At 43.4% G+C, this 26,544-nt stretch overlaps 1 protein-coding gene across 2 annotated transcripts in view; it reads left to right on the forward strand.

Annotated features, from left to right (window-relative positions):
• SCN8A (sodium voltage-gated channel alpha subunit 8) overlaps window positions 1-21,556 on the forward strand; it is an 87,705-nt gene extending 66,149 nt beyond the window's left edge. For both annotated transcript variants that reach the window (XM_027844338.1, XM_027844337.1), the window contains 7 exons: window positions 5,046-5,168; window positions 11,823-12,107; window positions 13,960-14,013; window positions 14,608-14,745; window positions 15,878-15,982; window positions 18,303-18,573; window positions 20,406-21,556. In XM_027844338.1, coding sequence (XP_027700139.1) covers window positions 5,046-5,168; window positions 11,823-12,107; window positions 13,960-14,013; window positions 14,608-14,745; window positions 15,878-15,982; window positions 18,303-18,573; window positions 20,406-21,553 — 2,124 coding nt within the window. In that variant the 3' untranslated portion in view covers window positions 21,554-21,556. The remainder of the gene's footprint in view (window positions 1-5,045; window positions 5,169-11,822; window positions 12,108-13,959; window positions 14,014-14,607; window positions 14,746-15,877; window positions 15,983-18,302; window positions 18,574-20,405) is intronic.
• Window positions 21,557-26,544: the final 4,988 nt, after the last annotated feature.

Raw genomic sequence — 26,544 nt, forward strand, 5'->3', positions numbered from 1 at the left:
AAGCCCATAGAAATGACTGTCTTAGGAAACAAGCCCAGAGATGGGAGCTAGAAATGGTTTTTTCCTCCACCTCCACAGCTTCCTTGTGCTTGGCTCCAGGGCCTCCTTCCCAGAAATCTGGTTCTGTTCCATTTCAGCACCTGATGCTGAAGGCCTAACGTCAGGGACATTGAGCTTCTTGCTAGAACTGGGCTTAGTGGTAAGTGTCATGGTTTTATGGGATAAAGGCACATCAGAGTGAGAAGACAGCAAAAGGGATTTCATTGTTCCTTTCAAGCCTATTTGTGTATCAGATAATGGACTAATCTGTAGCTCTGCCCTCTTGGAGCAACTTTGAAGTTGAAGTACAACTACAATAGAACTCAGGTGATCTGCTCTGAGCCTCGGCCTGTTCTCCTTCCAAGTGACTTTGGGCTGTTTTAGGGAGCTCTGGTCCATCTCTTTGCTTTATTCTGATTTATCCTAAGAAGGACGATGGAGACCCAGTTCATGTTTTGACTCCTTAGGAGTCTAGAGCCCATAGGAATTCCCAAATAAGCCTTAGAATGACCCCCTTTTCTAGACCTTTAAGAGGTCCAAGAAGTTATGGGTTAAAGTAAGTTCTTTGCCCTGTCCCATCCTGCTCTGAACTCACTTTTCTAGCCATTTGTAGGTAAACAGCCCTACAGTTCAGAGGTATGTGCCTAACTAAAGACCAATGGTGTCCATTAGGTATTATAGCTACCTATTAGGTACTTTTCTGTCCTCTACTTCATCATTCTTTCATTCATTCCATTGACAAATATTGGTTAAATACCTACTTTGTGCAAGGTTCTGTGAATGATACAAAGATTACAAACATGTAGCCAATAGACACAGTGCTCAAAGGCTTCATTGGAATATTGATTTGTCATTGTATCATCCTAGGACAGAACCCAGCACAAACTCCAGGGAGCTTCTCTACCTTCTTACTTTTATTTATTTGTTTGCTTTTTGGTGAGGCAGTCGGGGTAAGTGACTTGCCCAGGGTCACACAGCTAGTACGTGTCAGGTGTCTGAGGCTGGATTTGAACTCAGGCCCTCCTGACTCCAAGGCCAGAGCTCTATTCACTGCACTACCTAACTGCCCCTTTAAAAAATTTTTTTCTCTACCTCCTTACTGATTGTCACATAGTATTTTCTATCCATCCCTCAGCGAGCATTTACTATACACAGGCACTGTGCCGGGCCCTGGGAATACACAGACAAAAATGGCCCTGCCTGCAAGGTGATTACACTCTATCTGGGGAGATGGGTACATATTTAGGGACATATCCTGAATAAATATGAAATGAAGACAAGAAGAGGGAACACGGGGGATTGGTAGAAGCTGCATCAGACCTGGAGCTGAGTCTTAAAGGAACTGGACAAGGCATGGGGTGCAGGGGAAGGGCTTTCCAAATGTGAGGGCAGCCAGAAGGTCAGGCTGGCTGGACCCGGTCGAGAGCATGAGAAGGGGAGGAGCACAGAGTCGCTTAGTTGCCACCTTCACATTGGAGCTGGCAGGGAAGACCAGGGCTGGCACCGTCCCAGCAGGTGCTCTTTGACTGCCTGAAGCTCCCTTGGCACTTTTCTGCAAAAAATAGCAGGTAAAAGTTTCAAGTCCTGCTTCAGTACACTGTCTCTCAAAGGCTCCCCTAGCTATGTGTGGACTGTTGCTAAGGCCTTCCCTTCGCCCGTTGCTTTTTCACCAGGATGTTTTTGTGTCTGAATCTGTTTTCCCTCGCCATATTCATCATGTCTAACAGATTTCCTTTCCTCCCTGACAGACCTCCCAGGCTGTTGTACTGTGAATGCCACACATCTCATTTTTTACCCACTTTCTTTCTTAGTGTCATGACGAAATCCAGGTAACTTCCAATTTATTTTTTCTTTTCCTCTACAAGACAGTTGACTCTCAAAGACATGAGTTCAGAGTCACTTGTGATTAGATCATCATCTTCACTGGAGACACTTCATCCCATTGCAGTGGGGAGAGTGGGGGTGGGTTTATGTTCCCTTTCTCCACAGAAAACAGTGTTCAGCCCTGGGATAAGCCAGTGTGCCATGCTCGGGTCTGGAGATCTTCAAATTATACCAACTATCTCCTGGAACTGGTAACCATGGAAACATTCTCCATTCAACAATGTTCACATCAATGTGGAAGTCTCTTGGCATCCCCTTCATCTTTCCAGCCCTACACCATCCCCCAGACTCCCCACATGTTGTTCCCTGATCTTTCATTTTAGGTTTGAGCCTCCTCCTTGTTCCTTATGCCAGCCTAAGTGGTGTTCTGCATATTTCCACCAGAGGCCTCAGTATGGAGACTTGGAGGATTTTAAGTGAGTCTCTCAACTTATTGTATGATGACCCAGGCAGCTCCGTGTTTGCCCACCACCATCTGTCTTGATAAATCTCTACAGGACTGACCAGTTGAGCAGCCAAATCTATCAGCAGCAACTGGAGACAGGTCATCTACAGCAGCTTCTGAATTGGTCTCTGTGCTTCCCCAACCCTTTTCCCCACTTTAGGTGGACATATTTATCTTAGGTTTAACCACCCACCCTGATGAGCTGGGTTCTGTGTGCCTTGCTTGGAAAACCACTAAGGAGGGAGTTGGTAGGCTTTTTATAAAGATGTGGTTAAACAGGGCAACTATGGGTCAGCTTTGATCAGGTGCCTTGGTAGGGACAAGAAAAATTTCATCAGATGCATACATTAATGTCTCTCTCAAAATCCAGTACATGGAGAATGACTGGGGCTAGTATTATCTCCATGTGGAAACCCTAGGTTAGGCAGCATGGAGGGGCTAGTAGGCACTGAATGGACTTTAATTGCCCCCTTCTGGTGGTGATGGTAAAGAGGACAAAGGATTGGTTGGTGCTTCTGCTTTCCCTATTTTCCTCTATATTTATCTTGGGCAAGATTGAAATCTGCACCATTGTATCTTGTGCTGGCCTTCTACCATGTCCTTTGTAAATCTTTCTGATGTTGGTGGTTTCAGTAATATTTGGGAAGCCTCTGCAGCCCTAACTCCTTTTTCAGCTAAACTCCTTAGAACTTCACTTAGCTGCCTTGCTAAGATTCTGTCCCCAGATGGGGCAGGAGGCAGGTTCTCTATTTGCATCCCTTGGACAGCCCTGTAAAATGGCTTTTAACTTTCAGAAAACCGATTGGTTTCCTCCTGGAGCTTAGAACATTCTGGGTTTAAGAAATCTGCTTCATTAAAGGTCCCATAACTTTAAAAAAAAAAATGTAAATCCTTGAGTCCTTATATCCTTGGGGATCTTAATTTCTCCCTCCCCCAGGCCCACCTATGCCAGTCATCTACTCTGATTATTCCTTCTTTAAAAAAAAAAAAAACCAAACCCAAAACTGTCTTCATTCAATCCAGAGCCACAGGAATTACATATTTGAATGCTAACATAGAATACAGAAAAGGCAGCAAATAAAACTACTCTGTATTTTTCCAACTCTGCCTTAAAATGTCACCCTATCAAAAAAAAAACCCAACAAATTAAAGATGGCCCTATATTGTATAAAATAGGGTTTGTTTCTTTGGTTTTTTTTTTCTTAGAACCAAATTAAGAAATAATAGTGAGAGCCCTGGCAGCTAGAATTCAGTTTCCCAGCTCGATGAACAAAAGTCAGACCATAGACAAAATCCAGGACCAGTGCAGCCCTAGAAGCTGTCTGTGCCTCTCTGTCAAATACATGTGGTTAGAGGCCCTGGTGCCATAGTACCTGGTACGGGTGCTTGTATAGATCGAGGTAAGTATGACTCAGCTGGAGAGATGAGGGAGAGTTTAACCTGAAAACCTATTTTTAACACTATTTTAACCTATGGTCCAGGGAGGTCTAGCTACCTCATTTTTTACTTCTTCTCCATGTCTAGCCAGCTCTTGATTGCTCAGAGACATTTTTCTTACCTCTTGTTTCTCCTGTTGCCTGCCTTTCTGGCCATTTCACTGCTTAATTGCACCTGAAATAACTTGTAATGGGAAGGGCATTGGTTTGGGAGTTCCAGGGAACTGGGTTCTAGTCCTGGCTCCATTACTGACTGGCGTAAGGACCTTAGACACGTCATTTCTTGGACGTCAGTTTCCTTACGTAAAAGACAAAGAGAATTGGATTAAATGACCACTAAATTCTCTCTCCGTTTTAAAATTCATGATAAGATTCTGATAGAACCTAGACCTGAAAATTCCATGGCCTGGGGTTCAGAACCTTGAGAATGGGAGAGTAAAGCTCTTGACTAGCTACTCAGGGGTGATTCAGTTATCCAATTTAACTCTGCATCTTGGATGATTAAGAGTTGACTGTGGCTGGGGAGGAAGCAGGGATGGGTGAGGTTTCTTGAAATAGGCTAGGACTCTCCTCACTGTTTGCTCATCTTTCTGGTCCTTTGCAAGTGGGAGTTTTTAGGTCTGATATGTTGCTTATCTGGTATATTTTATTTGTTCATTTATTAACTCATCAAACTCTTAAATAAATGGTGTTTTGTCAACTGTTATCATGGTCACCCCACCACCAGGATTAAGAGAAATTATCCCTATTGGAAAACCAGTGGTGAATAAACTGAGGCGGGGACAGCTGGTGCAGTGTGTGTGTATTTATCTGTATTCTTTCTCATAGGTACCTTTAAATTTGTCTGGCTTAATTTAATGGGAACTTCTGGGACCTGCAGAGACTATAAAGGGCGAGGGTAAGGTTCTTGTCATCTCTTCAGGCTCTTCTCTTTCCAATGGAATTTCCTCCCTCTTATCCTCCCCCTCCAGCCCTCTTTTTTCCTTTCTGACCCATTTGTGCTGCCTTCTCTCACTTTTCTCTTCCCTCTGTGTGTTTTTTACTTCTGCCTCTCTCAACCACCTTTCCTTCCAGGTCGTTTGAGTCAAGTTGAAGTAGGCAGCTGGTGCCACCCACCTTCCTGTACCCTGGGGGGCCCAGTCTGCGTTATCAGTGCTAGGGACTTTATTCTAACCTTCTGGAACCTCTGCTTTCTTTCTTTTTTTTTTTTCCCTTTTTTTTTCTCTTCTGTTTCTGTGTAGGTCTCTTTAGTCAGCCTTATAGCTAATGCCCTGGGCTACTCGGAACTAGGTGCCATAAAGTCCCTTAGGACCCTAAGAGCTTTGAGACCCTTAAGAGCCTTATCACGTTTTGAAGGGATGAGGGTAAGATACTCAGAGCAGCTGATCCTTCTGCATGCCAATGGAAACTGTTTAAGCATGCTAGAACTGATCACACTGGTGGAAAGATCATTTAAAAACAAACTTGTGATACAGCTGCTGACTTGATCCTCCACTCTTATTTCTCCCTTGCATCCTCCCCTTAAAAAGGGAAGTTGCATTAAGCCGCCTCATCACATGAATATTGCCCCTCCCCTCCCCCAACAACAACATGCCATTCACAAAACATGTTAACATTGGCTGTTCTCATTTGGCCTGGCTTTCCTTTAGCACTTGAGACGGCTTTCCGGGCTGTTGACTCAGTAGGGAGAATCACCAGGTGCAAAGAAGGGGAATTCTAACCCAAAGACTCATTGAAAAGTCTAGGCTTCACTCAGAGAGAGAGCTGTGTAGGGAAACCTTTGGGGAGGGTCAGTGGCCTAGAGTCACTAACAAAGCCATTGAATGTGAGGGGGTTCCTGAGGGCCTAGAACCACAATAACAGGAGTGGAATTGGGGACTGGGTGGAATTCGGCCTGACTGGGAGAAGAGATGGATGGTTCCCTCCCCCCCCTTCCCCAATTTAATTCCTCTTATTGCACCTTGTTGTTCTCAGCCCAGTCCAGATGAGGACTGGTAGCCTTTGTCTGATAGCAAAGCTTTCCTCTTCACCCCCTCCTCACTCTTCCCATGCTGTATGGACCCTTGTCCTATCACTGTCAAATTAGCAACAAAACACCATGCAAAAGTCTTGGACGTTAGCAAGTCCTCCAGAAATCTCTCTCAACCACCTCCTTCCACTTGCTTCTGGAGACTCCACTTTCAAATCCAAACAATGCAAGGTGTAATCACCCTGCCAACTGAAAAACAAGGCTCCTTCCATGGGGATGCCTCTTTCTGGTTTTTTTTTTTTTTTGGTTGTTGTTGTCCCCTCAAATCATTGAATCATTATCCCCTCCAAAAAAGTTCATTTGATTTTTTAAAGCCAAAACAGACAACTGGGACAACTGATTTTTGAGTGATAGCTGTTGCCCAGCAAATATCAGAGAGGTCTGTTACCCTTCATGAGGTCAAAAAACACTCATGTTTCCATTCAGATGTTGAATGCATGCAGGAGAGCAAACCAGAGGATATGTAGAGAATTTTCAGAATTTCTCATAAAGACCATTTGGGTTGGATTTGCCTTCTGGAATCCAAAAATGAAAATTAAACAGTTGTAATAGTCTACATGAAGCAAGCAAACTGGGGAAACTGTCTGCCAGCACAGGGTTTCTGAATTTGCTTCCTGTCCTGGAATCACTGTCTAGTATGCCATGGACCTACCTATAGAGGAACAGGAAGCTCAAGGTTTCACTGTGTCTACTTTGTAGAGTTTATTGTGTTTATCCTGCCAAATACCATTTGCAGCAACCTCATTTCCCTATTGTAGCACAGTCACAGTTGGGTCTCCTAAGCGTGAGTTATCTTGTAATCTGCCATGAATCCACGGAAGGTTCTGGAAGCTTAGTTCTCCACCAGCTTATTGGACTAGAATCCACTCCTGAATGTCTGAATTGGTCAACTTGATATTCCACGTCTTCCTCCTATAGTTAAGAGAATATGTGTCTCTACTTCAGTGTTATGATTCAGAGCTAAACCTCTGTAAGGAGAGGAAATGTCTTGTAGTGAGTGAGTAGAGCAAGGCGCTGAGCGTCTGGAGCCCTCTTCTCAGAGGTTCAGAGTCATGGAAAAGAGAGTTAATGATCTCCCTGCTACTCAAGCTTATTCAAGAGATGTCAGTGCGGTACATAGACTGCATTAGCAATGTGATAGGTAGGCTATTTAAGCCTTTACCCAGCTCTGGGACTTCCAACAGAAGCTCCTTAAATACAGCACATTACATACATGAACGTTTGCTCAGTTGTCCCACGGTGTCCCACAGAGTAAACTCTGGTAGACTGATAACTGCTCTCCTGAATTAGATTTGTAGTACATACAGAAAGCTAAGGAAAAATGCGTAATAGACCTTAGTTCTCTCACATCCCAATGCCTAGAGGCTTTTCAACTTCACTGTCTCAAAGAAGAGTCTTCATTGGCTCTCTAGCCAGTAACTGCTGGCTCATTGAGAAGTTATCTGAATGCCGAATAGGCTTTTTCATTGGCCCTGCCCCCGTCTTCTACCTCCTCACTCCTCTCTCCTTCTCTCCAGCCCGCTCCAGTCCCCATCCCAGAACAGGCATTTCCTTCCTGCTAGCTTCCAGGCAAAATCTGTGAGCCAGAAGGCTCAGAATTAGAGAAAGCTTCTTAGTGGTGCTATTCAAATGAACATAAGGACAGTGAAACTGCCTGCTCAGGTTGTCTCCAAAGATGATATAAACAAAGCTGTGTACTCCACCAAAGCTGGACTTTTAAATATTAAATGTCCAGTGGAAATTGTTCTGTAAATGTATCCCCTACAACATTTGGTTAGCTGGACTTGTGTCTTGTAGCAACCTCCATTCCCTCTGCACAACCATCAGAGAAAATACAGCAAATAGTGATACCGAATGGAGAACAAGGCAGGGTGTTTGTGGAAGGAGGAAGGATGGGGAGGACTCAGACTCACTGTGCAGTCCCCTGGCAGGTCCCTAGAAAGCAGCTTCCATAGGCCAAGATTGAATACAGCCAATAGGCTCTCAGCCAGGTGTCAAAGTTCCTCTGTAATAACTGGAACTTCCAAAATCAAATGTATTTGAGGATTGCTTTTTTTTGGGGGGGGGGGTGTTTGTTTTTTACGTTTGCGTTCCCTTTAAGCCAGAATTTTGAAATACCCCTCCAATCTTTAAATATCTTCATCACCTGAACCCACTCACCACCAATGGGCTCCACTGTCACTGTGCTACTTTAAATCAGGGCTCTGACCCTTACAAAACAGCTGTGCTTCGTTTTCATTTTTGAGAGGAAATAGATGTCCCCAACCCCATCTGGTGGAAACTGACTTCAGTCTTTCTTTCTTTCTTACTTTCTTTCTCTCTCTCTCTCTCTCTATCTCTATCTTTCTCTCTTCTTCCTCAACCCAAAGTCCAGAAATTTGAAATGCTTGTGCTATTGGCAAAGGAAATCCACAGTGTAGTTCTTTGCTTTTCTCTCCTTCATAGTAGTCTGCATTCTAAAGATCTTGATGTGCTACTAAATTATTGAGGATATAAAATAGTAATGCTGTGATACATGCATGCATTTTTGTCAGTTGTCAATGCACAGTCTGCACTGGAAAGCCATGTTCCCTCTGCCAGATGTTAAAAATTGACAGATTTTATGTATTTATTGGGCATCCACAATGTGCTAAGTACCATAGAGAGATTACAGAAAAGGTTTTTAGAACAATGACCTATGTTGGGATTTAATCTCATTATCAGTCGAATATAATCTGTACACATTTCATTGTGGTAGCATCAGCTAGATAAGAAGACTGTCTGTAGTTTGGTATAACCTGGCTTTGGTTAATCATCATTGATAACACTACCCACATCTAGATAAGTTTATAAGAAATGAGAATGAATGACTATGTAAAGACAGAGTACTTTCATTGGATCAATGGCTGGATGGCCACACAGGAGGTTTTAGGGAATAAAAGTTCAAATATGTTTTGGTGCCTAATTCAATGATCACAGCAGGAAAAGCTGAATTAACATTTGCTGTGTCCCCACACTATACTAGATCCTGTGGATTAGGAAATTGGAATAAGGAGTCAACGTGGTTCTCTGCCCTTTAAGAACTAGCAGACTAGTGCAATACAGTGAGACAGACAATATAAAAACTAGTTCTATATGTATCATAGCTTGGCAGTTAATTCCAGAATAGAGAACAACAATTAACAACTTCACGAATTCTGTTTGTATTTGTTCTTCTATTCATAAAGCTAATTTGAAAATAAAATGGTTCCTTGATTGCCAGTAAATGAGTGTGCCAATAAATTCGAGTGCCAATGTGTGTATTTACATAGTATGTTCATATTTGAATTTCATTCAGGTCCACCATATCTTTCATGCCTCTGATTAAAGGGAAAAGGCTATTAAAAAACAGACTGGCATAGTGGAAAGAGCCCTGGATTTGGAGTCAAAGGACCTATATTTGAGTCCCAGCATCACTTATAAATATGGGCAAGTCATTTCTCTCTGGGCCTCAGTTTCCTCATCTCTAAAATGAGAGTATTAGATGAGATGATCTCAATAGGCTCTTCCAGCTCTAAGTCTTATGCAGAAAAAAAAAATAATTAGCCATTAAAATATAAGCATGACTGAAAGATGAATTAATGAATTAGCCAGAAGCTCTTCCATTCTTTGGACATGTTCAACCGTGGTACATACACAGGTTATAGGGGTAAGTAAGCCTCTATACGCTTGTGTAGATTAGACTGGGTTAAAGACGAGTCAGAGGAGTCTTCGTCAAAGAAGTAGTTTTCTGAGTTAAAAAAAAAAAAAGCAATGGGTTTGGGTTTTGTAACTTTTCGCTTAGATGGGCTTTGTACAGACTTGTAAAGTTCTCTATCTCAGAGTGCTATGTTCTCATACACCAGCTGCAAGGTCCTGAATTGGGCCCTGAAGTAAAATTTTGGTATCTTTATGCAGCTTATTCTCATTATGGTTTAGGGGTTGATTAGTCCATTTGGGAAGCATCTAGCTCCCTCCCTGCTCCCCCTTTTTTTTTCTGTTTCTTCCTTTGCTCATTTCCTGCTCGGTCATTCCTTTGTCAAAGGGTGAACAAGGGCAGCAGGAGGAGGTGAAACTGAAATCAAACCCATTTTATAATTTATTAGCTGTTCTTGTTTTAAAAAAGAAACGAGGAAATTTTAGTGACAGGGAAAATTGAAGCTATTGGTTAAAATGAGATTTGCACATTGTCTATGGATTTTAATTATCTAGGTTTTCTCTGGCTAGACTAATTTGACAATTTTATACCAATGAGATTCAAATGACTGAAGCTAGTGGATCCTGGAGAGATTCTTTTGATCAGAAAATTAAGAGATATTCACCTCCCAAACAGTTCAGAGAATATAAATTGGAGACAGCCAGAACCCACATTTTAATATGAAGATCAGGTCCATAGGTTGTGATAGGAGAAGGTTATTCCTTCTTCCTTGGAAAGAGCAGATGGCCCTTCTCGGCCTCACATTCTGCACAGTGACAGAGCAGTCTGAGGAGAAAGTCTGTGAGATAAGAAAAAAAAAAAAGAAAGCCTTGCCCAGAGGTCCACAACAAGAGCAAGGTCACTGACATTCCTTCTTGGGTTTGTTAACTGAAAGCAGATCACACTTGGTTTATCTGTACTATAAGCAACTGGTTACGTTTCCTCTAAGGGAGAGCTAGGAAAAGCAATTCATTCCTGATGATCATGATGATAGCTAACATTTCTATAGTGCTTACTATTACCGTCTCATTTGATCTCACAACAGTCCTGGGAGGTAGGTGCTATTATTTTTTACAGATGAGGAAATTGAAACAAACAGAGGTGAAATGACTTGCTCAGGATCACACAGCTTATAAGTGTCTGAGGCCACATTTGATCTCAGATCTTCTTGAGTAATAAACTGGGAGGGACTAGAGTCTAGGTCTCCCTGAGTACCAACAGAGTATTTTTTTCTTACTATGTAATTGTTTTTTAGGGTGCTTTGAATTCATCTAGTGAAAAGTGGCATAAAAAGTGGAAATAATAACTAGCTACTTTGCAAATTTTAAAGTGCTATATAAGTGATAGTTATTTTCGTCACCTACATTGTGAACAAGAATAAAGGGCCTAGGAGCTGAAAAGTAATGATTATTTCCTTGTTTCTGATTTGGGGGCTTACAATCGCTGGTCACCAACAAATGCCCTTTTTTGGTTAGCTATCAGAGGCTCCCTAAAGAGTTTTTATGGCATTTAAAAATGAGATTGAAGAAGCAAATCTGACTGGGACCCAGCAAAGGGACATCAGCATCACACGGGGTAGGGAGTAGACTGTCTGGTGAACCAAAGGCTGGCTCATTGTGTGAAAAGCAGCTCTCAGAAATTTAGCAGCATATGAAGTCAGAAACCGTGAAGGAGAAAGAGCCTATGGAAAGTACATGGTTCCAATTTCATCTGACTGTTCGGTAGAGGGAATATAGCTTTTTTCCTTGAGCCTGCAAAATATGCATGCTCAGCTATTGCCTGAAACAAGATAACTGGTCTTGCATAGTCACAAAAATACTCTATGTATTGTTCACTGACTCACTGTTATCTTCAAAAGGCAGTTCTCTGGTTGATCTTGACTGATCATACCTTGTTTTACAGTGGGGGAATGTCTATTAAAGGCAGCTGGGAAGCTTGACGTTGCTCTGGGATTTCCCAGATCTGGCCCTATTTTACAAAGGATATGGGATTGGGGAGAACAGGCTGAGCAGTCTGTCAATCTAGAAAGTTGCTGCCTGGTAAAGAAGCCTCGGGACACCTTGGGCTGGAGAATTCATTTGCATTGAAATTGTGGCACATTTCCCGAAAATGCTCCCGAAACACAGTTCACAGGCCCGGATAAGTTTAGTCCTCCCTGTGGAACTGTCAGGGCACAACCAGTCCAAAAGAGAACACGATGGTCTCCTGACCAGTATCATTCCCCTCCTGGAAATAAGGAAATGCGCTCTTGGAGCCTCCCTCCACGTCTAAGCTCTCTCCCCCTTTCCAACGCAGGTGGTGGTGAACGCCCTGGTTGGTGCCATCCCCTCCATCATGAACGTTCTGTTGGTGTGCCTGATCTTCTGGCTGATTTTTAGCATCATGGGGGTGAACCTGTTTGCAGGGAAGTACCACTACTGCTTCAATGAAACAGCGGAGTACCGCTTTGAGATAGAGGAAGTCAACAACAAATCGGACTGCGAAGCACTCATGGAAGGAAACTCCACGGAGATCCGGTGGAAGAACGTGAAGATCAACTTTGACAACGTAGGGGCGGGCTATCTGGCTCTTCTTCAGGTGGTGAGTTCTGGTGCTCCTCCCCTCCAGGGGCCATCTCACGCGTGATCCGTGAGCCATGGTCACCAGTGGCTTTCCTCAGGTCAAAGGCCCAAACCAACTTCATGGTTTCCAAAGCCCTCTCTGAGCAAACACCCTGATTCTGTCTGTGCAAGCATGGGATAGTGGGAGGAGCTCTAAACTTAGACTCGAGAGAGAAGACCTGGGTTCAAACCTGGCCTGTGACGCTTACGAGTGTGACCACGAGCAAGTTCTGTGACCTCTCTGGCCTTCACTTTTCCTTCTCTGTAAAACGGGGGCAGTAATATTTGAAGAATTACCTCACAAGTTTGTTGAAAGAATCCATTGAGACAACTGTGTGGAAAGGGTTTTGAAAACCTTAACGTGTGTTACAAATGTAAATGTCACTTAGCATTAATTCCCAAAGAACCTTCTAACATTTAAGATCTTATTTAAAGGGATTCCTCTCCTGTAGCTCAGCAGCATTCTTCTGTTTGGCAACCACTAAGAAAAAAAATGGACAGAGGAATAATAAAATGGTGGTTTAAAGAGGGGAGAGAAAGGCTGCCCATTCTCTCTGGGCTGGCAAGAAGCAAGTCAGATCCAGCGGGGGCAGTAGAGTTTGAGACAGATCCTGGTATACATCATCAATTGTATTAAAGTCATGCATAATTTGTGCAGATATATGTCTAGAGTGGAAAATTACAAAGACAGTGTCCTTGCATATGGTTGTGTTCTGAAACTGTTACTCAAAATCACTTTCATGCTCAGCACCAGAGAAAGGTCACTGAAAGTCTAAGGAAGATTGCCTTGATAGGGAATGGGTATATATATTCTATATACATATGTATGTATGTATGTGTATAATATGTGATACATACTTATAGATGTGCACACAGATAGTTTTTGTTTTCTCTTACTACAGAAAATTCCACAGAATTTCATTCTACCATGCCTGGTTTTCTTCCTGTCCCCCAACCTCTTAACCATGTCTCATAACTACCTTAGATTTTTTTTTTTTTTTTGGTGAGGCAATTGGGGGTAAGTGACTTGCCCAACGTCACACAGCTAGTACGTGTCAAGTGTTTGATCTGAAGCTAGATTTGAACTCAGGTCCTCCTGACTTCAGAGCCGGTGCTCTATCCACTGCACCACCTAGCTGCCCCCTTAGATCTTGACTAGAGACAAAATGGGTAGAGACAAGGAGGGAGGAGCTGGTGGTAAGGTTTCTGAGGCCACTGCCTTAGATGAAGTGTGTTTGTGGAGAAGGAGGGTAGTCAGGTTGCTTTTAAAATATGAGCATGCATTTTTCAGACCCCTGTTATTTATTGCAAAGGATTTTTTAAATGCCCTTAATCCAGAGACTTGGTGTCCACTGCGGCTCAGGAATACCATCCTGCCACGGACTCAGGCCTCCATAGGCACAGTAGTGTGACCTCATTGTCTTTGCTTCACTGTTAAATTACCCCCAGGCTCATTTTGTAGGCATTCTCTCTGTTTTTATTTTAGCAAAATATCCCCTTTTGTCTAGGTTTTTTGTCCAGGTCTAGGTTCCCATCCATGAGTGCTTGGAAGTCTGAAACATCTATTCTTCACCCAAGTGTCAATGTAGTTCTTTCCCAGACTGTCCTCGGTTATACTTAGTGACTTGAACAAAACCGCCTTGGGAACCATATTAACCAACAGTTGGGAAGTGTTGTGTCTAAGCCAGAATGTACCTGGACTCCCACAGAGCAAGACTCTTCCTTCCTGAGTGCTCCCTGAGACTCCAGCCTATTTGCTTGTCCTTCCTCCCCCATCCTAAAGCAAGCCGGGCTGCTGCCTGCACAGTCTAATGATGGCCTTTGTTTGTCAGGCAACCTTCAAAGGCTGGATGGACATCATGTATGCAGCTGTGGATTCTCGAAAGGTAAGAGTGAGATGATACGATGATTTTTGGTTTGGACCGAAAGCAAGAGGGGAGAGGAAAAGTGAATTTAGTCTAAGGAAGTGTTTCTGAAAAGGTCTGGGATTAGCATCTAGGGGAAATTATTACATTATATGTTAACTACAGATCCTGTTTTCCCCCCTGAAAGTCCATCACTCACCTAAGTTAGCACCAGTTGATTAATCACTCCCAGAGCTCAGAGGCTGATTCCTGCTTGGCTCAGGTGGGATGCTGGATTCCAGGGCACATTGCACAAGCCCATTCCCAGCACAGCAGTGTCTCTCCCAATAGATTTCCCCTTTTTTCCATGGGAGGCTTGGTTAGGATAGGTCCATTTTATCCCCAGAACTCTTGAACCAGTCTGATGAGAAGCATAAAGTTTTCTTCCTTGTTCAACAGTGGGAGAGAACAAACAACATGCAGTGTCCCCTCCCACAATAGAGATGACCAGGGGCAGAACAGGTGTTGCTGCTTTTCATACGTCACAATTGAAACGCTGTAATTCCCCCCAACACACACACACACACAGTTCTGAGGGGAACTTGACTTTGGAATTTTTCTCTTGTCTCATGGCAGGCAGAACAACAGCCTAAATATGAGGATAACATTTACATGTACATCTACTTTGTCATCTTCATCATCTTTGGCTCCTTCTTCACCCTGAACCTGTTCATTGGTGTCATCATTGACAACTTCAATCAACAAAAGAAAAAGATAGGTCTTCTCCCCTCCCCTGCTCATCCGAGCTCTCAGCTGTCATGTGTATGCCCAGCGTAAGACTGGGCCTCTCCCAAGTGGAGCTGCCTCTCCTGACGCACAGAATTATAGAACCTGGGAGTTGGAAAGAAAGGGAGATCAGAGGTCATCTAGCCCAACCCCAGCCTGGGACATAAAGCCCCTTCTGTGACAATTCCCTGTTCACTGGCCTTGTCGTTAACACTCATTTTTGGTGTTTCAGGGGTTAATTATGCAGCTTGAGGATTATTCAAGTTTTCTGTTTCTCTTCCCTTCTCATGTCAGCTCCTGAGCACTTTAATTACCTATTATCCTATTATTTGGCCATCAGAACCAGAGAGAATCATTCTGGTTTAAAAAAAAAAAGTGATAGAAGAGGAATAAGAAATAGGAATCAATCAATCAACAAGTATTTATTTAGCACCTACTATGTGCCACGCACTGTGAATTGCTGCAGTACAGTTTGAGGCGTTTCATTTATTCTTGCTAACTATGGACCACTTATTTCAGGCTTCTATGAAAGACTTTCATTTGTTTGATAAGCCGGCTTCAACTACAAAAATTCCTAGAAATTCTCTAATTTATTTTGTTAAAATAGATTTTGGGGGTATTAAATATTACCTGAATTAAGTGGGCCATGGGAAGTCTTATAACTTTAGAATGACTTTTGTTTTTATGTGTTTTCACTTTTTATTCTATGTTCCTCTTAGAAGGGGTGGCAGGCAGATCCAGGATATACTTATGTGGCTGTGAAAACATTTGTACTTATTTAAAAAGTCATTACCCTCCTGAAAGTAGGTACTCAGTACAGAGAAGTCTTGTCAGTTTCTAGGAAGACTAGAACTTTCCCCTGACCACCTAGAGACTGGAAGAACTCGATAGCCGCATAGTGGCTGAGGTCTTCTCTAGGTTGGATCTGAGAGAACTCAAGTAAAAGGCAGACCAAGCCAGACACCCCAGGCTTTCCCTAAATAGGATCAATGCCTTAGGACCACCTCAGCTTCACCTTGTCCCTTAGAACTACACTAGGGGGAGATTCAAAGTAGAAGAATAAAAAGTCCAGTATTTGAGCACCAGTTGTAATGGCTCTTGCTCTCTTTCCTTCCTTTACTTTGGAGGTCAGGACATCTTTATGACTGAAGAACAGAAAAAATACTACAATGCCATGAAGAAGTTGGGCTCAAAGAAACCCCAGAAACCCATCCCCAGGCCCCTTGTAAGTGTATTCTGAGAGCTAAGGGCAAGAAGGCAATGCATGTTGGGAAAAGAAGTGTCCTGGGCACTGGGAAGGAAGGAAAAGGGTCAATGATTTCTCTCCTGTCCTCTCTTCCTCACTCAACCATTCCATCCAGAAGATCTGTGGGTGAGGCAGGTAACAACTCTGAGCCTTTCGTTGGTGGGTGGGGAAATATGATCATGGAGCAAAGAATTGTCACGTTAACAATAACTGGCAAAGAGCCTGGTAAGACCAAGGGTTTAGATGAGCAAGAACTGGCAGGGAGAATAAATCCAAAAATGCATCTTTTTTTAGTTATTGTCTTTTCAGCTTTTCTCCACAAAGCAAATTTTGATCTCTACAGACCGTTTCTTGAAATTGGCAGAGATTCTGTGGGCAGCCCTTTGGCAGAGAGGACAACAGAATGGGAAGGCCTCTGCTAGTTCACACTCCCTGTGGGCTTAAAATCAAAGCTGTTTGCATGAGTTGATTTTTTGGGTGGTATCATTAGGCAAGTAACATCTAAGAAGATGCATCCGACCTGCTTCGCTTAATTGGTAGATTGCTAAATTGGTTCCAAAGCAGGAGATAGCCCAGCAATTTGGAGCTCAGAATTAAAAAAAAATAAAAATAAAAAAAGAAATCTGGGGAAAAAAAGGGGGCATCACCCAACAGTCCCAAGGTTCTTTCCTTTATTCCTTTTTATTAAAGTCACCATGGTAATAACTTCTGTCCTAGGCAGCATCTGAAACAGGAGTTCTTGACCTGGGATCCATGAATTTATTTGTTTTTTGTTTTTTTTTAATTTTTAATAATGAAATGTCAGTATAATTGGTTTCCTTTGTAATCCTATGTATCTTATGCATTTAAAAACATGGTTCTGAGAAGGTGTCCACACGCTTCATCAGAGTGCTCCAACTTGATCTCAAATATTATTTTTAGCTACTTTTCTGCTCCCCCACCTTGTTTTTGAAATTTGTAGGGATTTGTGTCTTGAGGTGATTGGAGAGAATAAACTTGAATATATTTTCTTTAGGTAGTTGCTTGTGTTCTTTTAAGCTAGTGCCATAGGGAGCAGTAGGATGAGCAAATTCAAATCGTTAATGTTGCCACAGACCTCACCAAGACAGCCTGCAGTGCCCAGGCTAACGAAAGTGAGATTCTTGGGGCCACATTTTAGAGTGGACATTAACAAGATAGGGAATGACCAAAAGATGGTGACCAGGGTGGAGAAGGGACTAGACACAGTGCCGAAGAAGGGCCTTTGAAGGGCCTGGAGAGGAAAAGGCTTAGTAAGGACATGATAACCACTTTAAGTATTCAAAGTACTATCGCGTGGAAGAGAGATGGGGCTTGTTCTGCTTGATCCCAAGGACTAGGCCGGGGGTGGGGATCTTAAGGCTGCAGGTTCCCCACCCCTGGATTAGACCTAGAAGGAGAGGGTGGAAGTTAGAGAACCACATTAAAACTCAATGAAAGGACAACTTCCTAACAGCTTGCAATTGTGCAAAAAATGAAAGGGGCTTGTCTTGGGAGGTAGCATCTTGTCCTTTTCTAGCAGTCTTTAGGTAAAGGTGGATGACCACTTGTTGAGCCTCTTGTAAAGGAAATTTTTATTCAAGTACCAGCTGAACTGGATGGCATCTGAGGGTCCTTCCAACCCAGATGCTGTGAGACAGGGGCAAGGAGGATGAGGGAATAGCTGGAGAACTGCCAGAGAAGGACAGACAACCAGACTGGGAAAGAAGACTCCTAAGTCCATGCCATATGAGGATCCTTCGAAGGGACTAAGAAGGTTTAACCTAGAGAAGGTGCCTCAAGGGGCACATGAGAACAGTTACAAGAACTGGGGAGGCTGCCGTGTAGGAAAGAGACTGGATTTCTACTCTTTGACCCCAGAGGGTCAAGCCGGTCAGACGGGCTGCCTCAGAAGTTAGTGGGTCTTTAAGCAAAGGCCAGATGACAACTTGTTGGGTATGTTGTAGTGGGGATTCTTTTCGGGTATGGGATGTGCTAGATGACCACTGAGGCCCCTTCCAACTCTGAAGTTCTTCTTGGGATATTGGGAAGTAAGAATGGGGTCAGTGAGTAGAAATGAAGTTTTTACAGCCAAACAATTTTAGAAATCTCTTTGTAAGATGGGGCAACTGCTGCTTCTAGCAGGATGCCAGAGCAGACCACTATAAAACAAAAGGGGAGAGTTGTTGGGTTAGTAGAGTAGGGTGACCAGTACTACATCTATTAGTTGAAGGCTTCCTTTGCTTGAGAAGGTCCTTCTGAATCTTTATGTTCTTCTTTCTTCCTCTACACATTTCCTCAGAACAATATCCAAGGTGTCGTCTTTGATTTTGTAACTCAACAAGCTTTTGACATTGTGATCATGATGCTCATTTGCCTCAACATGGTGACGATGATGGTGGAAACAGACACTCAGAGCAAGCAGATGGAGAACATACTCTATTGGATCAACCTGGTCTTTGTCATCTTCTTCACATGCGAGTGTGTGCTGAAGATGTTTGCTTTACGGCACTACTACTTTACTATTGGTTGGAATATCTTTGACTTTGTGGTGGTCATCCTCTCCATTGTTGGTGAGCCAGAGGGATCAAGAGGGGAGGGCTTCTGGCATTTTGGGAACAGACTGGATCCCCAGCCCAGCTCAGAAACATTTATACTCCCTGCATTCAACAAGTAACTCATGAGCATCTATGAGAGAGATGGCTGAGCTATGTATCAGGCATTAGGTGTGAGGAAAAGATTAGACTGGGTCCTTGCTCTCAGAGAACATAACAGTCTAATAGGGAAGAAAAAGTAGATGTCATCATCAAAATATTTGTATAAAATGCTGAAGGGAAGTATGAAGAGAGAAACAATCTAGTCAGAGATTTTTAGGTTTAAAGAATGGTGAGGAAAATCCAGAAAAAAAAAAATTCCTGGAGTAGGTGACTTGATGCTAACATTTGAAGTATAAGGAGCTAGAAGAGGATGCAGACTGAGTATATTGTCCCACCACTGGAGGTTTTCACTAGAACAAGATGGGGAAACTTCCCTGGTTCAGTTCAGATTTGGCCTTGAATCCTGGCTCTCGGAGTGAGACTCAACCCAGAAGACATTTAAGGTTTATCTTGGTGTCCTGCTGAGAAAAGAGGGGCTGACGTGTGAGTTGGGACTATTTGCTATCATTCCTTATCCCATCCACTTTTGGGACTTTTGACCATTATTACTTATCCTCTCCTGGTAGCTACAAGTACAGGTAATGCTGTCTTGGGAACAGTGGTGGGTGCTGTAATTCTGCATCTGCTGGCTCCAATAACCCCAAAGCTAACTTGCTTCTCCAATTTTTGCCTCTCTTCCCTGAAAATAAAAATCCAGTTTAAACTGACTCCTGATGACCAGACACCATGTAAACCCCATAGGCATTAGAAAGTAGTAGATGTTACCCAAGGTAAAAAGAGTTCAGGAGAAACCTTGGATTTGAACTATGGGCAGTGAGGTTATTCTTTGTTGGGCTTAGATCATATTCAGTTTTTCTGCATACTTCACAGAATCCTTAGAAAAAGCCCGGAGAGGTCAGTCACTCAATCCAGCTCCCTTCCTCTGGACATTCCTAGAAGAGAAGGTTCTATTGTTTTTAATCCTCTCAAGGAAGGGAATTCCCACTTCGCCTCGTTAACACACTTCCATATTCAGTTTCTTGGTAGAGTTGTTCTAATTTATACCCTCTCATGTCCCAGGTGAAGCTTCTTCCTATTTATTTTGTCCTTGGAAGAAATAAAAAATCACTTATCACCTTCTGTGAGAAAGCTCTTCAGAAACTGATTTTCCCATGCAGGTTTTATGTTCCGACTTTTTCACCGTCTCATATTTTTTCTCTCTACCCTTCTAATTTCTCTACCATCACCCTTCAGTTACACAGACCACTAGAGAACTGTAGTCAGGGTTTTACCCAGGCTGAACAAAAAGGGGAAAAGACCTGGCCTGTATGTTTTGACAGTGTGTTTGTGTCTTTTGACAACATGGGCATTTTTTACATTTAACTGTGGTACCACGTTGAGCCCTTAGGTACAAGAGTCTAGTCTACATAGGACCTAGTCCTTGTAACCCCAGGAATGCCATTCCATTCTCATGTGTCCTTTTCTTGTCTCTCAAGGATGTTCTAAATATGAAGGAGATGGTAAACTTGACATTTATTTCAAACTCCTTGTAGGAAAGGCAGTTTGCACATTTACTGTAGTGGTGCTGTAATTTTTAACCTATGAGAAATTGGGGAATATTTTCTCTAAGGAGACTTATGACTGGCAGGGGAAATTGGGCTGATAAATTAGCTGTGGCTTTCTTTGGACTAATGGAGCCTGGGCAGGGAGATTAGGGCTAGATTGTGTCCATATTCTAACTTGTCTTCTTCTACCCTTTTTTTCCTTAGGAATGTTCCTAGCTGATATAATAGAGAAATATTTTGTGTCCCCAACTCTATTCCGAGTCATCCGATTGGCCCGAATCGGACGCATCTTGCGTCTTATCAAAGGAGCCAAAGGGATCCGTACCCTTCTCTTTGCCTTAATGATGTCCTTGCCAGCCCTTTTCAATATTGGCCTTTTGCTCTTCTTGGTCATGTTCATCTTCTCTATCTTTGGGATGTCTAACTTTGCTTACGTCAAACACGAAGCTGGCATCGATGATATGTTCAACTTTGAGACGTTTGGCAATAGCATGATCTGCCTGTTTCAGATCACCACCTCAGCCGGCTGGGATGGTCTCCTGCTGCCCATTCTGAACCGCCCACCTGACTGCAGCCTGGACAAGGAGCACCCAGGCAGTGGCTTTAAGGGAGACTGCGGGAACCCTTCGGTCGGGATCTTCTTCTTTGTCAGCTACATCATCATCTCCTTCCTGATTGTGGTCAATATGTATATTGCCATTATCTTGGAGAACTTCAGTGTAGCCACAGAGGAGAGCGCAGACCCTCTGAGCGAGGATGACTTTGAGACCTTCTATGAGATATGGGAGAAGTTTGACCCCGATGCCACCCAATTCATTGAGTATTGTAAACTGGCAGACTTTGCTGATGCTTTAGAGCACCCGCTTCGTGTCCCAAAGCCCAACACCATTGAGCTCATTGCTATGGATCTGCCAATGGTAAGTGGGGATCGCATCCACTGCCTGGACATCCTTTTTGCCTTTACCAAGAGAGTCCTTGGGGACAGTGGAGAGCTGGATGTCCTTCGGCAGCAGATGGAAGAGAGGTTCGTAGCATCCAATCCTTCCAAAATGTCTTATGAACCCATCACCACCACACTGCGACGCAAGCAGGAAGACGTGTCAGCAGTGGTCCTTCAGCGCGCCTATCGGGGACATTTAGCCAGGCGAGGCTTCATCAGCCGAAAGCTAACCTCCAATAAGCTGGAGAATGGGGTCACGCACCGGGAGAAGAAAGAGGGGACCCCTTCTACAGCCTCCCTTCCATCCTATGACAGTGTAACTAAGCCCGACAAGGAGAAACAAGAGCGCGCAGAAGAAGGAAGAAGGGAAAGAGCCAAAAGACAAAAAGAGGTCAGGGAATCCAAGTGTTAGAGGAAAATCAAAAAATTATATATTGTACAGATTTAAAACTTGAAAGTGAAAGATTGTTTACAAACTTCCTGATTATTGTCAGTGCAGAACAACTGTGGAGACCCTTCCCCAGAGACTTATACCAGACGTAGTCCGCTTCCCATATACCAAGGTCGCGTCTTGAGCAGTGACCTGCCAGAGGCCAAGGACCCTTCTCACGGACACACGGATTTCCTAATGCTCGGGCAGGTGGTTACTGCATGTTTTCACATCAGTCAATGCAACTTTAGGACAAAACCAAGAGGAAACAAAAACAGGACACAGTGAATAGGCTGCCGGGACCAGCATATTTCCGTTGCAGCCAAACAGGTTTTATTTTCTCATTTTGTTGATTCTCAGAAGCAGAAAGCACCACTTTAAAAGTTTGTTTGTTCATGCAAACTATCTTTGCATTCTTACATTAGTTAAGCAGCTAAAAAAAAAAAAGAAAGAAAAGAAAACACATTTAGCCCATGTCATTTAATTGTCAGTTTCTTTGGTATTAACCGCATCTTCTTTACATGGGCTTCACATGGTTTGGAGATGGGTGGGAAAAACAACCAGGTTTCTTCAGGCTGAGGAGGACTTGCTCAGGCCAATTCCAAACATTGTGCTCGTTCAATGCGTAGAAATGATTTGCATGATGGCATGCTGTGATCAGAAGTCATGCATGAGAACCATACACCACAGGACACTAATGACCTGTCCACTGCACTGGGTCATCCTTGGGACAGGACCCAGCCCTGCACCGGCCACTGTATTGGGAGAAAACGGTAAGATGTCCATGCCCACTCCAATTCCTTATCAATTCTTATAAGTCTTTCATACACTTCCCAGGTCAAAACCAAACCAAACCAACCAACCAACCAAACTGATAAGCAGACCGAATTGTTTTTTGTTTGTATGTTTCACAGACATTTCTGACGTACAGCCATTGTTGCACATGCAAAACATGAACTCCTAAATGCTGCTCTATGTCCTACTCATGGGGATACTGATACCGAATGGCTTGTATTAAAAGCATCACTGTAAAACCAAATCCTAGGGCTTACAGAAACAAACAAAACCAGTTCCTTTGTATCTTGCAATATTTCTGATGATTATTCAGCCTTTGCTCCGGAGAACAGGCATTATTTTGGATTGAGGTAGGTGCTATTGAAAAGTAGCACGATATCTCTTGGTAATTTGGGGAACCTGAACCAACCTTTGGTTGGGGGCTAAGGAATGCTTACTTCACTTAGCATCGTGTCCTTCTGCATTCTTGCTTTCTTTGGAAGGAGGAGGTGGGGGGGGGGGGGGTTCAGATATTCTATCCTGGTCTTTTGGCTCTTCTGCAGTGGGGTGGTATGTACAGCCTGGCTCTCTGCATGACCTTTCTTTGCTTCCATAACATTTTCCACCAGACAGGGGTTCTCACTGACCTCCCTGGAATGGGGTGGACAGAAGCAACAGGACTGTCCCGGGGCTGTCACTGACCTTTCTGGTATAGCAGGAGTTGAAAAGTCCTGAGGTAGAGAGGAGCCACCTTTTCACCTAATTTCATCTGGGTTCCTCTCTGCAGCGCTGTTGATGAGAAAGGGATTTCATAATCCTACTCCAGGAAGCTCATTTCTCCCGGCACATTTGGTTTCTGCCAGCTTTGTTGTCCATTTAGTTCCTGCTGTCCATTTCCACTGGCCTGTGATTTCAGGGCAGGGTTACCTTACCCAAAGAATGAATTCCCTCTCAAAAAACATCCCTTTCCATTTCCTGTTTAAGGAAAGAATGTTTCAGTCCCGTGATTTCTCATTGTGCTGACTTTTGATTTTCAAACTGAGATGCTGCAGCCAAGTGCCAGTGAAAGAAAAGAGGGAGAAAGATATTAGAGTGTGGACCAAATCATATACAGCCTTCTGGAACCAGAAAAAGGGGACAGATCCCCCCAAAACACATACACCGACCTGCCTTGCAATAGAAGCACTTAGGTTGTCATTTCACAGTTTAACTGACTTGTTTTGCGTAGACCAAACCACAGCCAATCAATAAGCAGAGCTCTCCATCTGGCTGGACTTAGTGAGGAGGGAGTGAGCTCCATTCAGTTCTCCTAGGCTGATTCCAGCAGCGTCATCAGCAGAGCTGTCTGTCCTATTATACCAGACACAAGAATGGGAAGTCATTTTTATCTGCCAGTTACCCTCCCTACCACTAGGTTGTATAGTCACATACATATGTACAGGTTCCATTGTAAACAGCACAAAACAAAAGCTGAGACGTGTGGTTAAACTTTTTAAGAGAATTATAAATACTGTAATATATCATCATTTTATTTTATTGGCATGCCTTTTGTAAATACAAAAGATTAACTAAATTAAATAGGAAATGGCTTCTGGCTTATGCCATTGTCATGTTTATTTTTATTTTTTATACTTTTCTTTCTTCTTAGGTCTTAGATGCTGTCAGCCAATATACATCCCCAAACCAGACAGACAAAAAATTTTTTTATTGCTAATGGTCTTTTCCAAAATGACAAAAAAAGTTTATTTTTGTTCCAATGTGCAATAAATTCTAACCACTTCTATGCAAGATTTGGCTAAACTTCATAATTGTTCTTAGGTCTTGAGATGGGCAACAGAGTTGTAATATCCAGCATGGCGGGTACATGGAATGCTCATGCTAATGATGTCATTAAGCTACTAGAGAATAATAATAAGATTTTTCCTGAAATTTGACTTATTTTTCCTTGCCCAAATTCCCCATTCCCATTCCCAACAGGCTTCCTCCTCAGTACCACGTGGGCCTTGGTATCTGACATCCCTACCCCAGCTTCCCAGGGAATATTTCATTCCCTCTGTCATTTGAAGTTTCATCTTTTTTTTTCTTGTTTAAAAAAAAAAAAGAAATAATAACTCTTCTGACCCTCCACCCTACTCCACACTCCTTTTGGTAGCAAATGACACCATCACCAGCAGTTTACACCCACAGAGAATGGGCACTGAACTGAGAGAATTACTACTGACATTTTTGTATGTCTTCCCTGAGCAGGTGAGTGGCAATACTTTGCCAAAAACTAAAAATGCCAATCAGGAAAGCAGTAGCATCCACAGTACCACTGCGCGCATATATATATATATATATATATATATAGATATATAAATATAATATAAATATTTATTTTTTGTAGCCAGGTCCTTGGTGCAGTATTTATACTTGGGAATCCACCTTTAAAAGAGGACAAAAAAAGCAAACAGACACACGATGCTGTCCATTTAAAAAGCAAAGCCAAAGCCACGAGCAGCAGCATCAGACATTGCAGTTGTCGGTGGATCTGTACCACCCCTCCCCCCCCTTCCCTTCTCTCCTTCCAACTGTGGTTGCTCTTGAGGAATTCCAAGCAGAGGGCAAGATGAGAGTTGGGGGAAGGGTAGAAAAAACTGATCAAATCCAGATGAGCTGCGCTCAATCCTTGCTGAATGCACCCTGTTTGGCATAGGGAGTCCAATGGAGGAGAATTAAGCAGAGACCCCAAGGCAGAAGCCCTGGGGTCACTTCACCCAAAATCCTTTTCTTTTTCTGCCGAAACAACTATCAGCCTGTAAAAGACCAATAATGAATGATGAGTGTGTTAGTGAATGCATGGAGACCGATGCTGGTCTGAGGCAGGTGTGATCAAATACATCACTATCATAAGCCAAAAGGAAACGTAATAAAAATTACCCTTTTTACTGTACAAGGGAAGTTCGTCTTGGTGTGTGTCTGTTGCTTGACTGTCCCGGTTCTTGAGTTCTGGTTTGGGTCTGGGAAATGAGATGGTAGCAAATTTGATTTGGGAAGGGAGGGAAGAGAGGACAAAAAGTCTCTTGGAAGGCTCTGGTTTGAGGGGGAGGAGCATATTAAGATGGGAGTGGAAAACATGACCCCGACTCAGATGCCTCCCCCCATCAGTTGTGCATCCCCTCACTTGGCCCAGAACCCCCTGAAAAACTACAAGCCTCCCTGGGTGGGTTCTCTAAGGTGTCACTAGTGTTGGTCCTGCTGGTTTGGTCTCAGCTGCTTTTCCCATTACATGAGGAAGAAATTTCACCCTTCTTCAGTGGGCACAGCTCCCAGTAGCCTCCCCATCCCCTCTGCTATGCAATGCACTGACCCTGGCCACCACTGCTTCTACAGCTGGACAAAACGGGGCTGGTTCTGAGTATAGATCACTCGCAAAAACACTCTACAGCAGCCAGGTGAAGGGCACCCCTCTTATACGCCATGTCTCTGGTCCAGAAATACGCAGTAGCAAAAACAAGTGCTTTTGTTCAGGTTGGGAAGCTGCAGTTTTGGAAGGAGGTAGATGGTGGACCCATCCCCAAAGCCAACTCTTGCTCTCTTCTCCCGGCCACCCAGCCCTCCCTGGCCCCCAGGCTCTGCAATGGAGGCACATTTGCCATCAGTTAGGACTTGAACCCTGAGCATCTTCAACCATGTTGCCTACTTTTTTCCCAGTGCCCAAAGTTTTTTGCAAAAAGCTTTGTCCATTTTTCAGAAACCTCACCCCACTCACTGCACCTACTCACACTCCCTGAGGAGTTGGCTACAACTGGCCAGCACAGTGGGGACATCAGGTCAGGATCGGGGAGAGGATGCAAGGTTTGCACCAGAATGGAACAAATCACTCAGCGCCTGGTTGCCTTGGTCTTCCTTCTCAAAAGGTAGCTAGCCCAGCTCTTCCCAAAGTCAGAACAATCTCCTGGGGCTCCCCACTGCTGCTGCTGTACATAGACTTTGTTGAGAAGCTCGAGGTGGGTGTGGGTGTGGGTGTATGTGTTGTATGTATGTGTGTACGTATGTGTGTGTATAGGACATTTATAGGTAAAGGGAAGTGTGACCCAGTGGTTTCAGCAAAGGGACAGGACTCCTGGATTCCACCCTCAGCTCCTGCCACTGGCTCGTTCTGTGGCCTTGGGCAAGTCACTTAACCTCTCTGTGCCTCAGTTTCCCCATCTGTAAAA

The sequence above is a fragment of the Vombatus ursinus genome, unplaced genomic scaffold, assembly GCF_900497805.2.
Source record: "Vombatus ursinus unplaced genomic scaffold, bare-nosed wombat genome assembly UNPS02014941.1, whole genome shotgun sequence".
NCBI classification, from domain to species: domain Eukaryota; kingdom Metazoa; phylum Chordata; class Mammalia; order Diprotodontia; family Vombatidae; genus Vombatus; species Vombatus ursinus.